This window comes from Buteo buteo, chromosome 13, assembly GCF_964188355.1.
Source record: "Buteo buteo chromosome 13, bButBut1.hap1.1, whole genome shotgun sequence".
NCBI classification, from domain to species: domain Eukaryota; kingdom Metazoa; phylum Chordata; class Aves; order Accipitriformes; family Accipitridae; genus Buteo; species Buteo buteo.
Window position 1 is genome coordinate 19,824,239 of NC_134183.1, and position 16,652 is coordinate 19,840,890.

General features: G+C 37.6%; 1 protein-coding gene across 4 annotated transcripts in view; it reads left to right on the forward strand.

Moving 5' to 3' along the window:
- LOC142038980 (protein FAM169B-like) overlaps positions 1-16,652 on the forward strand; it is a 40,885-nt gene that overhangs the window by 5,222 nt on the left and 19,011 nt on the right. The window contains exons 2-3 of one of the 4 annotated variants that reach the window (XM_075045023.1): positions 7,734-7,867; positions 10,668-10,767. In XM_075045023.1, coding sequence (XP_074901124.1) covers positions 7,734-7,867; positions 10,668-10,767 — 234 coding nt within the window. The remainder of the gene's footprint in view (positions 1-7,733; positions 7,868-10,667; positions 10,768-16,652) is intronic. The other 3 variants (XM_075045024.1, XM_075045025.1, XM_075045026.1) reach the window with 3 other exon arrangements.

Consider the following 16,652-nt stretch of genomic DNA (forward strand, 5'->3'; position numbering starts at 1 on the left):
TGTCATTCATGGCCTCCTACTTCTTCTTTGCTTAGATTTTAAGAGTCAGACTCTAATTTGAGGACAGGCCTGGACTATGAACTTCTGCTGGCATAGCTATTTTGGCTATGGGTACGATGAAATGAGATGTAGCACTGACATAATTGCTGGAAAAAGCCCCTGATAGGGACACAGTCATTCTGGAAAACTTGTATATTTTTCTTGTCTATTTTATTTGGTTTAGGGGGTAGACAAATAATTAAGTTGACAAATTTAGATTTTTTTTTTCTTACATATGCAAGAAAATCCATACCACTGCCTTCAGTAGTTGAAGTTCGACTTTTCCAGGAACTTTTCTGCCCATTTCTTGGTTGTATGAAGAACAGTACATATTAAGAACTCAATTCTGATGTTCATAGGTTCAGAGGTATTAGCAGCAATCCCACTGAATCAGTGGCATTTCCTTGAGGAAAACCTGATGTGAACATGAACCTTAAAGCCTTAATTAATTACAATCCTGAATGCCCCCTTTCTTCAGGACTACATCTTCTCTGAGTTATTCTGTAAGGCCCCTCCTTCTTTTTTACATCTAAGCTCTGTGAAAAAGAGAGTTAAATGTGCAGAAGTATGAATTCCTGACATGTCATAGTTACAGCTGGTAGCACTTCCATGGTTTAACAGTATGCTACAGTTTTTATTTATAAATTCTGTTTCTGGGCCATAATACCTCATCTTTTTTCAATTACATTAGGTTAGAACTTCGTGCAAAATGTGCCAGTCCAGATGTGCATTCTGTGTATAATAGGACGGGGTAGCCTGTTTACACAGATGTATTTTGATTATCTGTATTATGAGTTGGGTGTGGCTTTATTTTTGTAAGTGTAACACTGCTCAAGATCCATCTGAGGAAAAACAGATATAGTTGGAACCTGTTTGCTGGAACTTTTGGTAGGGCAGTACTGCAGGTTAGAGTGGAGGAAATATCCCTTCAATATGCACTTGTCATTATGTGATCCCTTCAATATCCACTTGCTTTTCTAGCTTTGAAAACATTTTAAATAATGTGGTTTCATCTAGGTATTTTTCAAAAAAGAGCTAAATAATTAAATCAATTATTTAATTCCCTTGTCTAATTTTTTTCTATTTCATAAGTTACTTTAAGTTTTGGAAAATAAATAATGTGTTTTAGAGACCCCAGTCATATGAGGTTCTGAGAGCTGTCAGAGCTCATTGAAGTGAGTGGAAATTGAAGGTGTTTGACCTTTTTCAGTTAGGTTTGTCTAGTCTCTGCCTTTGCTCATCTACATTCTGTTAAATATATGTGTATACTTAAAGCTTTTTTCTTCCCTTTTCTGAAATCAGTAGTAAAAATGTGTTAGCAGGAATGGGATGGCTAATATGAGAGCATCCTGCATTTGAGATGCCTAACATTTGGTCTGCCTTCCAGTTGAGTGACAGAACTTGCAGTAATGACATGTATAGCTACAGTTGAATTAATCTATTTAATTTGTCTGGTTTCTTAATTGGGAATGGGATTAGGATTATTTATTTCCTTTCTGCCTTCACTTATTGATTCCACAGCAGAAAATTATTTACAGACAGAAACTTGTATTTAGTTTGTCTTCATAAGCCCTTCTTGCCATTTGAACTGTGATAGAATAGTAAGTAATATATAAATGGCATTTTTGGATCAAAACATAGAAAACTGTTAATGCCAATGCATTTTTTTCATCCTTTATGTTCCAAGAGTGATTGCTCTATTAGTAATGTTGAAAAGCAATGCAGTGGGAAAGAAAGTTGTTTTCATTAATGATGCACAGCATGTGGTTAAGAGCTGCCTTGCCATGTTGGACAGATATCACACCATGGTGTTTGCCCACTAGCTCCGTTGCCACCACACGTTGTTATGATACTGAAATTTCACTTACACTAGAACTTGGGTTTTTGACATGTACTTGCTCAATTAAATTCAGGATATGAGAGTCAGGTTCTGCATGTACTCCCAGGAACGTGCCAAAGACCTCTTCCTTCCTTTGAAAGGTTAAAGAAATATGGTTGTCTAATGATAACCACATGCATAGAGTTGTTTAAGCTCATTGGAAGGAAAGGAGAAGAGTTGATGTTAGGCACTGCTGTTTAACACAGGGCTCGCACTCCTGTGGAGTGATGGAAAGCACTTTTGTTATATATGCACTATTTAGAAGGGAAAAAAAGTTATTTTTAGATCCTAGATGCTGTCATGGTTTTGCTGCCATAGTGTGGCAGTGACAATCCACAGGAGAACAGAGAACGTTTTATGTTATATGACTTCTTTGTCTTCTTCTGTTGTGACTTCAGAGGCACTGATAAGGAAAACGTCACACCCTTTTGAAGTGGTAGATAAGACATACACTTAACTGATAAGAAACCAGACAGAAGATGAAGTGATTTGTTGGGGCCACAAAAACACACCTGCATTAAGAAGAAATCTTAGGAGTTCTGGTCTCAGTTGCCTGGTTTAATTACAAGAACACTCCCTCCTAAATATTGACATCATATACTGTCATTTTGTGTTGGTGCACATGTTTGTCTCATATTGCACAGTGGTTTTTGATTAAAAAAAAAAAAGGGGGGGGAAATACTTCTTGGACAAAAACCCCGCACAATACTGTCAGAAACAGTTAAAACCTGCTGAAGTGTTTTGTTTTTTTTTTTTATTGTGAAATATATTGGCATGAAAATAAAGCCAATAAACAAAACCAGTACTACTATTGCAAGCATTAGAAATGGCAAAACTGAATAAAAAATAATGAAACTTGAAAGTTAGAAATGTTGTATTCTTTTTATCTGTCTTGTTTCTGCACCACTAGAAATCAGACTTAAGTGTTTTTCATATTTTTACATGTAAAATTATGCACAAATTTGCACAAATGTACAAAGAAGCACAGTTCAGATACAAATCCTGTGGTGACTGATGGCTCTTCTGTAAATATACAATTCTTAATGGATGCATGTAGTATCATTCTCTGTGTTTGTAGAACATGAAAAAGTAGTTGTAGGATAAATGATTAATTTACTTCAGACATAACACTTTTCATGCTTCATCTACGGTGAGGTTGACGTATTTTGCTTTACAATCTGGCTGCATCCTAAATGCCCTTACAAATCTCTGAAATGGGCTTTTCAACAAGTAAGTCTTCCCTGGGAGTACCAGCAATACCTCAATGCATCTTAATCAACCCAGTGGTGTGTCTAGTCTGAAAAAACTGCATCACCAACTTTGTTGGCTTAAGGAAACAGTATTAATAAGCTACACATGAATGCAGGAATAGAAAATTCTTAACAATGAAAGCAAATATCTCTTCTTTAATAAATTGTGTACTGGGTTCATGGTCAAAAAGGACTTAAGTATATTGGCAGTACATGTTAATTTGAAACTTAAATGAGTATTTAAAACATCTTTACAAATAGACAGAGTTGATTGTCCCAAGTTGTAACTGATTTTTTAGATAATGACAAAATAGTAAAACTAATATATAGGTACTAAAATGACTAGTCTTGTGAAAGAGAGCTTGAGGGATATAATGGTGATTTGAATTGCCATATCATTATATTAATGAGATAAGTCTATGGTTATCTATGTTCTAGTTAAATTATTTCTATTATGGCACAGGGTTTAGTGGCAGAGGACATAGAAGGATCATCAAAAAGAATCTTCAGAATATCTGATTAGATTGAAGCATGTCATTTACCTTCGGGCGTTACAGCAGTCTGTAGTTTCACTTCTGGAATTTCACATACAAGTGTGTGCACCATGTGTTTTCTCTTGTATTGAGAATAAATTCTTTTGCCCATGGAAAAATATTTCCTGCTTGCTTCAACTGACAGAATGGAATTCTTGCTGAATCTGTAATGATGGGGGTCTGTCTCTAATCTACAAAAATTAGTTTCTAGTTCAGGGTAGAATATTGTCTTCTATTTTGTGATTGCATTTGTTATTTATCTGCCTGATGCAGAACATAAGCATGTTAATCAGATCTATCTGGATTCCCACATAGTGATCTTTTTGGATCATAAGTGGAGTGAACTTTGTCTGACTTTCATCTCTCAAGAAGGATACTTGTCCACTTCATGAAACCACCATAAAATTCAGCTCTGTATTCTGGAGAAAATCAGAGGTGGAACAGCAGTGGGTTTAGAAAAAGCTGAGTTCAGGGATCAGGACTGAAACAGGGGCTTTGGTTTATGCCTTATTGGCTGAGTTGTGTCATGTTTTAGGCTGGGGTACCTTATAGGTGCCAGAGGGTAGTATCTCTTAAAGATGACTGAGTTGTATGGGCAGTGCCTGCTTGTTTGTATGGCTGGTTTTAGCTGTAGATTTTCACTTTAAAGATCAGATTCTTAGTGCAAATTGATGACGGATCACTAGAGTGAGATGAGATGCACTTACACATCCTTGCTTGAGAATGTGGCCCAGACTGCTCCAAGGAAACAAAAGAGAGGAGAAGCAGAACCAGTGTTAGTTTTTGCTTTAAAATCTATTCTGTATGCTTGAAATGGAAATACGCCCATTCAGATTTCTCATTTATCTCTAGGTAAGTTTTTTTTCAGCGGAATTGCATACACTTCCTCCTCCTTTGCCCTGAATGCTGGTGCCCTGTAAAAGACAACGTCTGGTACCTGTCTGCAAACCCTTCGTTCTAACTGCTGCTGTAGAACCCGCCTAGATGATGTCTTCACCTTGTTTACCAGCTTTGGCTATTGAAGATGTCAGCCACTTCAGCGTGAATGGCAGGAATCCCTCTAATGCAGTAGGCCTGCCATTCTAAATTTATTCTCCTTATGGTTTATGGTCCCTCCTCTGTGGCTGCAGCAAGAGGCCCCCTTTTTATGACTCCCCCCTCCGGCCCCCCTTCGCTCCCCCCTCCCTCCCTCCCCCAGATGGTAACCCTTTGTGCACACTGCCGGTTTGAAAGAAGTGCTTGCTGGGTGTCTAGCAGATTGGCTGCCACAGTGTGTTCTTTTGTTGCCACTAGGTAAGATCAAATTCGAATGAAATCCTGTAATTCAAATTAGGTTAAAAGGCTGTCCTTGGAACTTTGCGATTTTGGTATCCCAAGATGCTGATAGGGGCCTCAGACTGAAGCACTCACAGGAGAATAGTGCTGCTTTTCTTTTAAAGCAGAGTTAACAGATTATTTTGTGTTTGATTTTGGAACCTTTATAACATCCTGTTAGCCAGCAATAATTATTTTTGTAGTCAAATGCCTAATAACAATAGTTACGGTTAGACTTTCTTGAGGTTTTTTTTTGTTTCTGTATACAAAAAAAGCATAAAAGGGACATATACAGGAGGGCAAATATAATTCCTTCACTTTGTACTGGGGAAAACTGGGAAACACATCAGTTAATGTAAAAAAAAATTTCAAACTAGTGATTTTTCTCCTGCATATGGTAGCTGAACAGTATTCGTGGTATGTGCATGTGTGTGCAAGTTTTGGAAGCATGTTCGCAAAAGCCAGCCTTAGCACAACTGACTTCTTGAGGACACTCCAGGGTATCTAAAGTTAGGCTTCTGCTCCGTATTGTCCCTAAAGGAACCTCACTCTCACTCCCCCCCCCCCCCCCCCCCCCCCCGTCTCCCTTATATACAGAAGCTGAGACAGATTTGTTTTCTTTATGAAAAATTTTTGAATTTCCCCTTTATTGGAATATGTGCTCCTAACTCGCTTGGACATTTTCAGAGTATTAGACAGGAAAGACAAGTTAACTGAAAATCTAAAAGGATTTTTTAGAGAAGAAAATTACTTCCATGAAAGTTGTTCAGAAGTTTTCTCTAATGCCTCATTATTTAATCTGTGGCATTATTTCATCCTTCAAATGGTCACTATTACTTTAGAATACAAGCATATTACGTACCAGAAAGCTAATGTAACTTTGAAGGTACTAGTTGTTTCATTCAGTGAGGAGAAAACGTGATGGTGCTTATTAAATTGCTTTGGCTTAACAATGGCAGGATGTAGCCTTGTAAGCAGCATCTCATGAATACAATTTATTAGCATGGCCAATATTTTTCTTTGTGCTAAACTTAAGTCTTACATGCTGCTCTTTTGCAAAGAATTAATTTACTAGTAAATTTACTTCAGTAAATTACTAAAGTTTTTAATAATCTTTAATTTCTTTCCCTTATATGGCTTCTTTGCTTGATGGTGTTACACAGTACACAAGGGAAGGCCGCTGCAGAAGAAAACTGCCACTGCTAAGTACTGGCTGGGATTTTATAATGTGACTCAACTTGCCAGTGTTGCAATGCTGTTTGTCTCCCATTTTGCCACATACAAACACACTATGAAAACCATTTACAGAGTAGCTTCTGTTCAGCATCCTGACTACATAGCTTTGCTGTCAAGCCTCAGGATGTAAGCTGTTGGCTGCAAAGGGCAGGAAAATAGTGTTTAAAGCATTTTAAGCAGTGCAGGGTGGTGGTGAATTATCAGTTGTAGTTTCTTACCCCTTTGCTGAGGAATCAGATAGTGATCACTGCCAGAGGGAGAATGGTGGGACCATGGGTGAATAGTCTGACCTGTACTGCAAATCCCATGCTCCTACTTTTATATGGAGAGGTATCATTTTCAATATAGTACTTTTATGATTCATAGTTTCTGAATCTTAATATAGACAGTTCTTGCAATGGCCCTTGTAAGACTGTTCATTGTCTCAGCCGTTTACTTTGCACTTACAATCAGTGCAGTTATTTTCACTTTAAACTTGGGTCACAGGAGCTGCCATGTGAGAGCAAACCATGATTAAAAATGGAGGATTCAGAACTAAGATTCCAACTACAGCAGTGTCATAGAAGATTTTGTCTTCAGTTTGGGGTTTACAAGAGTTGCAAGTGTAGCATATTGATTGGAAGTGCCTTAAATTGAAATTATTTTCTTCCTATGATAGAAGACTGGCAGAATGCTATTTGGACTGCTAACGCATTTCTTTTGATGTTCTTTATTTGAGCTGGTGATGAGCTACCAATCAGTCTGGTTTGTTATGCCAGAAAGAGGTTGCTTGGTTCCTCACAAGCACCAAGTTGGACTTTGCACTTCGGTAACAGGCATCAGATGTATGTAATTTTTGTTTCCATGCGATTAACAAATACCTTGCATGAATACCCTTCAGCACTGAGTCACATGGATTAAAAGTTATGTTGCATAAAAGATGATGGTTACTATTTTGGGAACTCTTATGTAGGTGAATATTTTAATATTTTTTTACATTATTTCATTGTTGTGCCCAACTGAAGTTACTCAAAAAAAGAGAAAGAGAAAACTAATGATATGCAACAGATCATGGACTGACCCATAAAGGGGCAGTCTTCCAAGAAAGAGTGGAAGTTTTGGAATTCTTTTCCTGTTGTATTTTTGGACAGTACTAAAACTCAGGCAGTGTTTTGAAGAAGTTTTTTTTGCTCTTCCAGCTTTAAAGCAATTTACTTACACCTGGAGAAATTTGAGACTGTGCTTTTTGAATTCAAAGGAGACAAATGTGATTTGATGCTGTCATGGTTCTACTTTGTAAAATTGCATGTCAAGAGGTAAATAACATGTAGATAGGTTTTTACCAGCCTTACTATTTTAGACTAGGATTATAGAAAAGGCTCTAATGGGAACAGTAAGGGCCCAGCTACAAAAAGCAGTTGCTCAGGAAACTGCAGTTTAAAAATTCTTGTTTCTTAGTTCATTTAAAAAGTAAAAATATCGTGTGTTTTATTTTAACTACAGGTTGCCTTTATTTGGTAGATACCTTAGCAGGAGATCCAGAGGTTCTTCAAGTAGATGCTGAAGCATACTATGAAAAACTCTTGAAGAAATCGTCATCCACTCCTGATATTTTTTTGATCCCTGCAGGAGAAGAGGTAATGGGCTGATGTTTTTCATACAGCAAGTTAGATACTTGCAAGCTAGTTTGTTGGTTATGCTCATAGTCTGCCTGTGAATAGGGGTGAACTGGTGTGGCTGGATTACAAGTCTCTTAAAATCAGCAAATTCTGCATTATTTCAAATAGTTTGCATGCTGCAAATGAGAGGTAAGCTTAAACTACAAGTCTAAAACCCTCTGAGTGTGGATGAGGGTTTGAAGTACTTAGCCGAACTTTGCATCTTGACCTGCCTCCTTACAGGGCTGAATCAAAAGTGAGTTTGCTAGCTGTTTATACCATGGCACAGCTCTGTATTCTGCTTCTACTGTGCAGTTTACACAGGTATTTTGTAATAGTCTATCTTTTGTTTCCATTCTTTCCCATACTTATATTGATAATTTTGAATATGGGTTCTCCCAAAGGAATTCTGATCAGATGTGATTGATAGATGGTATAAATACTGTAGGTGCCAATGCTTTAGGGTCCATTCCTGAGCCACCTAGGGGGAATGCATTGGAGATGACTGAGCGGGCCTATTAAAAATTCTGACTCCAGTCAACCTACGAAACCTTTCATTCTGGGCATTTTCTAGATCATAAAAGGTGTGCTGGGCTAACTATTATTGTACTATCAAACCAGTAAGTGGATTAGTTGAAATAAATGTTTGGAATATGGTGGCTTTTCTACAATTTAGGAAAATAATATGCAGTAGTTTCCAGAAAAACGCTGTTTCGGGTGGATAGCTTCATCTTTGAGCCGTGAATATAACCAGTTTTAAATACTCTTTTAATGCCCTCTAGTGGACCATGTAGGGTTAAATACAAACAAACCTGAAAATGCAAAGATCCCCCAGTTTAGGGCTTCTGTGTGCTTACCTCAGCCTTTCATGCCTGGTTGTGCTTTTAGAGGCTCATTTGCTGTCCCATTAGAAGGGAGGGTAAGTTAAATCCCAAGCAGTGCTGTGTGTATTCCTGCAATAGCTAGACACAGTGAGATCAGTTTAAAGGTGGTCTTATGGCTTTTGATTCAGAACTGTCTTGATTTTGTGGCTTGTCATCAGACCTTAAATATATCACATGACTGATTTGAGTCTCATAGCAACACATTTCTCTTTGCATTCATTTAATTCAGCTCTAATCTAATCTGCAGTCAGCTAGTCAAGGCCATAAGTAACAGTAATGTTCTTGCTGTATTGTTTTTTTCTTATACTGTATAATAAATAGTTTGACAAATGTTGATATTTTGTAATTAAAAATAAATTAAATGTGGTAAGGTGAAGGTCCATCCCCAGTGAACATCTCGGTTAACAATCTCTATTATATACCTACAACCTGAAAGATGAGGATTTTGGTGTTTGAATAATGGCTGCAGTTACCAGGTGTATTTTTTTTCTCTGCATCTGAATTAAAGCAGGTTTCAAGTGGCAGGATTGGCAACCATGAATAATTATTTAGCAAGTGTTAAGTGGCTGTCAGCCCACTTGCTCAGATCACAGAACTTCTTTTTGGTATGGTATGGTCTTTGGTCAAGCATTTAGTACACAAATAGCAAGGATTATTGCAAGTCAGGATGGAAGCACATTTCAGCTTCCATCAATTGGCAGCATTCATACACAGAAAGCTATGCTTGGCTCATGTTGATGTTGTTAGCACCTGTGAAAGTGCACATTACCTTATAAAACAAAATAACAATCATAGCAGTATTGGAAATAGTGCTGGCCTTTTCATTATAGTAATGCTCCCAAGTGCCATAATGACATCAATGGTGTTATATTTGAAGCATGCAAAGAATGACTGAATCCCCAGAACATACTGAGATTTTTGGGAAGCTCATGAATACAGATTTCAGGCAGTTTTCAGTTTTTTTCCTGGAGTCCAGTGTTTGCATAGAGGGTCCCAGGATTCTGGTGCTAATAAACTAGTGAACACTAGTTTCAACTTAAAGTTATCTTGAATAATCCATATTCATACTACTCATTCCATGCACCAAGAAATATTAAATGTATCACATGACTGATTTGAGTTTCATAGCAAACTGACAAATGGGTGCAATTAGAGAGGCACACCCACACATACACAATGGACCAGATTTTTGAAAGTACAGTACATACTGTGCTAAATTATGCACGCTCTTTGCCTGTACCTAAACTTTACATGAGAGCATTTGCAATATTCATATGGAAATCGTCATTTCTGTGCATATAGAGCTGTTTGAGCACAGTAATTTTGTGTTTGTGTCACATCATTTAGAAATTTAGTCTAAGACTGAGAGCTTGAGAGCTGCATTTTGATTTTAGCTTTGCCTTCACCATAACCACCTTGTGCCAATTATCTACCCTCCCTGTGCCTCACAGATAAACTGCCCAGGCACTGCCCTGATGCTTTGATACTCCCTGTATCCTGAGGCTTAATTCATTGTTTGCAAAACACCACAAGTACTCAGCTGGACGATGCTGTAAGAAGTGCAAGTTGTATTTGTTTTTATTTGATGCATCTTGTCTGCCATAACACCATTTGTCTGCATGTAACAGTGTTCAAAGCCAGGTTAAGTACTAATCATAGTAAGTCAGCATTAAGGTCTTCACTAACTTCAGTAGCTTGATTTCTTTTAAATTAACATTACTTACTGATAATATTAGAATTTTATGTATGTTTCAGAGCCTTGAAGTTCAGGATTGAGAGGGTGTTGTGCTAAGCTTATAGCATGCATGTTAGTAAAACATAACTGCATCTAATACATGAAATACTTCTCGTGAGCTTTGCAGTACAAACAGCTACAGGGCTTGTTTGTTTTTTAGGTTAAACTTGAAGATTCCTGTGTGTGTTTTGTCCCTCTCTACCGAAATAATCCTACTTGCAGAATGTTGCTGTTAACTGATCCGAAGGATAAAGAGACAGGTTAGAATTGGTCAAAATATTTTGAAATTTGAGTAGTTGCACTTTCTTTGCTTTTAAGATGGTCTGCTTGTTTATATATTTAAATATTTTGGGTTTTGTTTTGAATATGAACTGGATTCAGTTTACCTGTCAGGGATTTGTGTTGGTGGGCTGCTGATTAGAAAGGAGGATTGACAATCAGGGCTTTTAAATTCTATGCAAAGCCTGCTGGTAGCTGAAAAATCACCTTGGGTAAATGTGTTATTCTTTCTGAGTTTGTTCAATGGGGTAACATTTTTCTAATTCAGGATGATGTGAAGTTAATGCATTATAGTTTGGATAGAATTCTGAAATCCTTAAACAAGGGCAAATATATATGTGAAATTGTATTAGGTTTTACTGATTCTTATTCATATTATTTTTACTTCTTCTTCAGTCTTAGGTTTAATTGCCTCCTATTTCCAGTACTGGTGTGTGAGGGGTAAATTTGGAGTGAGACCATGCCCAGGAGTTGAGTTAAATCCTTTTTATTTGGCAGTTCTCCCAAGATATTCTTTAAACCCTACCAGCTTTGCCTTGCCTACTGCTAGTAATGTTGGTGTTTTCCTAACACAGCCATGTGTCAGCCTGACAGGGATAAACTTCAATTGTGTTACAAGCAGTAGAAGTCAGTACGTGATACTGGTGTTTCTGTTTCATGAGTCACTGTTCAGAGTATCAACAGCTTATTAAGATTTGATCAATAATTGTATCTAAGTTTTATCTTCCTGCTATCAGGATCGCAGTATCTTCAGACAGCCTGATTTCTTCCTATTTACTCTCTTAGGCAAGTGTCTTTGACTATGGAATGTGAAAAAATGCAACTGTGTAAGTAATAACTCTTGATACCACTGTCATTAACGGAAATTTGACTCCAAGTTGCATAATACCAAAAGCCCAGGTTGCAACCCATCTAGATTAAATGAGGAGTGTTGAAGCTGTTGTGAAGTGATGGGCTATAGAATTTTTGGAACATTTACGGCAAAGACATGAACCTATGCATTGACCCACTGTGTCACTTAAGGAATACAGAACACAGGAAACCTCTTAAACTTTCAGCTTCCAAACTTGGCAGGAAACTAATGACATCTGTCATTAAAAACATACTTTTCTTTTTTGTTTTGAAAGGGTAAGCTATAAATTATGCCTGAAAGGCTTTAATAGTATTCTTAGTAATACAACAAAGGCAAGACAATGAAGTTCAGCACACCATGTTCATTTCAAGCTCCTTTTACATACAATCTCAATTGGACGTTTGCTAATGGGTTGTAATTCACATAGCTGAAGCTAGGAGACCTTTCCAAGGTACAAGTGTAGTCAAAAGACTTTCTGGTATTGGTATAGACTACTGGTATATACTATTGGTATATAATTAATTTCCTGACATTAATTTATATATTCCATTAACATTTTTCTGAAGCGAGATAGGCAGTGGTGTGATAATAGAGAGAAGTGTCTACACTGGGGGCCAAACTTTGTTCTATAAGTGCAGTTGTGCATACCTACTGATTCACATTCAAAGGAACATAGTTGAAAACAGCATTAAGTTTGTTTAGGCTGCACAAGAGGAATGGGGATCTGTAACAACTACAATGCAAAAATAAAGAATTATTAAATAAATGCAGGTGAAACTGCATTTGGCACAAATACTCTGTTAAATGATCTAATAGTATTAGGAACAAGTAGTATTAATGAGATACATGTACACAAGGAAAAAATTATTTCCCACAGGAACAAGTCAAACAAGTACACGTGGGAGCCTAAATTATATGATAGCTGTCTACATTAAAAGCTTAAACTTAGCAGAATAAACACCTTATTATATTATAAACAACAGACTGCCTGACTACTGTGACCCCCTTGCAAAACTTTAGCTTAAGTCACCAGCCCATAGTCACAGAAACAGTCTCACAGAGATCAGTAAGTCTAGTTAGTTAAGTAAAGCCTACATCATCTGGCTTTTAGTATTTCCTTGTAAAAGTACGATTTAAAGGATTTTACTGGAAGTTCTTTGTTTCTGGATTTTATATGCTATAAACATGTGGCCAGCCTTCCTACACACATCAAATTTGACTGACTGATGTGATTTTTTTCTTTATATGAGTTTTAGTAAATTTTCATTAGTTCTCTAAAGTCTGCTGGGGTGTTTGTATATGTGATGCATACCTATACATATGGATATATACATTTGAAGTATTTTGTCCAAATATTTTTCCCACAGTTCAACAGATTTGGAATTGACTCTTAAGGCAGCAGACTGTGTTAAAAGTGGCCAGTCCTTCTGGATTTGGCTACCTATGTGACCTTTTGTTCTGACTAGTGAACAGATCAAATTGTTTCAAAACCAATTCCTTCAGAGAAAAGCAGTACTTATTAACTCAGTCATTGTTAGTTAATGACATGGGCAGAAAATTAAAACACTAAACAGGTTGCATGATATTTTTTTTTCCCCTCCCTTGAGCTTTAAACTTTTCTTGTGAACTCAAGTTTCATCCAGATGGGAGAGGCAAACAGTCTTGCTGTAGTTGATCTCTTATCTTTCTCATGTGCTGTCCAGTGTGTCTGCATTTTAGTTTTACTTCACACCAGGAGTGCTCTTAGAAGCAAATTTCCTGATTGTCCCCATGTACTGTGCTTCAGTTCATATCAAGGAGCAGTCTCAGAGTGTGTGGATTACTTTTGGCTGAAATGAAATTAGAGGGTGCACTCCAGAAGCACACTGATGTACCCCAACCTCCAATGGGCTTTTTGTTTTCAGCACCAGGCTAGAATTTGTGAACATCAGGTTCTCTGCACCAAATGTTTTGCTCTCTGAATTCAGTTTTATTAGTGTTAGTCTTGCTACTGCAAACATGGCCCACTGATTTTTCCTCTTGCAATTCATGTGGACATTGCTGAGGTGCAGTCGGGAAAGGCAGCCAAGGGTGTCCCAGGGTACACTGGGTAGAGGTGCTTTACTGAGAAGCAATTGGAAACAGAGTAGAAGATAGAGCTAGTAAGTGTGTAGGGCATGTTTAGTTGTGTACTTCTCGGGTCGTGGTGTGGATAGTGAAGCAGCAAGAAGCATTAGAATCCTCATTGCTTGGTTCTGCCAGAGCTCACATGATGCTCTGAGACTGTATCACATTGCTCCCAAGAGCCACAACCTTCCTCTGCTCTGGTGGCTCTGCTGACTGCCAAAACCCTGGCTAGAGCCTCTTCAATTTAGTTCTCTTCTCCAGCTCTATCCCTGACACCATCGGTTCCTTCAGCTTCACTCCAACATCTCCACCTTTGCTCCTGGTGGCTCCCCAACATCCCTTGCCTCCTAAAATGAACTCTGTACAAAGCCTTGACAATTGCTTGGGTTAACCACATACCTGGGCAGTACCTTAATCTCAGTAAGAAACCTGTATGCCTTGTATGTCTTGTGTTCATATGTGGTGGGATTTCCTCTTTCAGCTTCATCTGTGTTTACATCTATAAAGGTTAAGTATTGCATAGGTAAAATGATGTCTATAATACTTATGAAATAAATATCCACTGCAATATACTTATTTTCCCACAGTTCCCAAAGAAAATATTGTCTATCTAATCATTTATGTTTGAAATTCTAGTAATTTAGACTCTGGAAAAATACTGAATTTAGCAGCCTGTCTACAAGTTTGCCTGTGAAGAGCTTTAAAGTTTGATGGCATTTAATTCTTGAACATGGGTTAAAGAGGGGTTGATTCCAACACTGAGATTTATATGTGATCATTGTGATTAGATGGGTTGTCCAGAAGCGATGTGTAGCTTGTGGTCTGAAATGACCTGCATATTTCAAAGAGAAAATGGGTATGGTTGCTTTTCCATAGGACTTGGTCTTGGTTGGGAGCATTTTTAATTTATTTTTGATGGGCTAAGTGTTCTGTTCTGTTAGCATATCTGTACAGATATTTTTATGAGAATGTAAATTGTGTTGTAAGGGCTTACAAAGCATAGCATGGGTGATTAACATCTTTATAACACTAAATAAACATACCTTATTGTAGCATTTTCTATATGCTGTATATAATAATTTACAATAACTGTTAGGTGCCATGGAACATTTATCACAAGACATTTGCAACAAATCACTGAGTAAAACTCGAGTTGTAGAAGAAAATGTAATTGGTTGCGGGAAAAATATCTATCTTAGATACTTGAATGGCTGCTGTTACTGCAGCAGCTGCATGCCTCCCAAGCTTTGATGTATTTATTTCAATAAGGCTCTTAGGAGAGAGAGAGAAATGCTTTTATTCCATTGTAAAGACAAGGAATTGGGGGACACAGCTATTCAGGCTGTGTCAACGTTACAGAATGCAGTTTAATGTAGTTTCTCTGAGCTTGCTCTCTTATCAGAGCTGACCTAGGCTTGGTTATGTGGAACTACTTGTTGGGGTAATTTACCATTCTCCTTCCAAGATGGAAATCTGGCAAAAGCAGCCTCTGTAAGTGTGTCATCAAACTGAAATACTGCCAAAATTAAGGTAAAGGTGACTTTAGATAAAGTAAAGCACTGGTACATTTTATATTTATTAAACAAACTCAAATTACATCTCTCGTATAGCATTGTCTTTAATTTAGTTTGTGACTGAAGGATGCGTTTCAGCAATTCAGATAAAGGCTGGGGAAAAAGCAGTACCAAGCTGGATGTTGCTTTAATTTTTCTGCTTTACTCTGTGTGTAGAGTCCTGATGTGCACATTTCATTGAAATAGCTGCACACCAGTGTGGGAACATTTGGCCAGCATAGCCTAGAAAGTAAAAATATAATCCAGACCTGGGTTGGGAAGGGATCCGTGTTTGCCTAGCAAAAGGAGACATTTCATAATCACAGTTGCATTATGCTTACTGCCTAATTCAACTCAGTGTTTTTCAGTACTATATTCTGAATACCTGTAATGGTATGGAATCGTGTGCTTCACAGGCTCTCAGCTTCTTGCAACACTCTGAATATGTCTGTCTGACTGCAAGTGATCAAAGTACTGAGGTTTAGCCAGCTGGTGCTTACAGGGCAAGCCACCCAGCTAAGCATGTATATACTGTATTAATTGTGAACTTAAATATATTGGTCTTAATCCGTTTCACCTAGTCTTACAATTGCAAGATCAAGCACATAAATTCTTGCAATTGCGAGATCTTTGTAATCATATACATCATGATTCAGAGGGTTCAGGTGATGTGTGTAGCTTAATGTTGGCAATAACTTGATCTTTTATGATCAGGTGAACATAACTGAATGTCTTGGAAAGAACAACAAGACTGGGAAAGGAGAGTGAAGGAACATGTGGTCTCAGAAAACATGTTTGCATTTGAAATAGTGTTCCTCAAAGTTGATTATAAAATGAAAATGAGAATATGGGGAAGCATGGATGGATTTAACTGTGGACCAGATGTTGACTTGAAAAATGATAACAAAAAGCAAAGTACATATGTTTGCATGAAATCTGGAGGAATGTTTTTCCTTCAAGGAAGGCATCCATATAGATAAGGTTGCTCAAGTAATGTGATGTGACAGTTGCTATGTCAACTAGTGTTCCCTTCCACACATTTAAATTATTGAATAGCACAGTAAATATTCTATAAAAGTAGCTCCTTAAAACATGGTTATGCATCTTCCTGTTTTCCGCAAAGCTTTTTAAAACTTCTGACCTTTACTATGTGTGTTGTATATGTCTGAACTATGTGCCAAACCTCTGTGCAGCTCCCATTAAAGTCAGCATTTGGCCCATTATATCCCCTTTGTCTGACTCAGCTCCCTTTGTAGCTGCATGTTTCATGGATATGTAATGGAGCAGTGGCTGCCTGCATTTGAAAGCAGAGTGAAGGGTTTGAGGGAACAGATTGAATCCATCACAGAAAGAG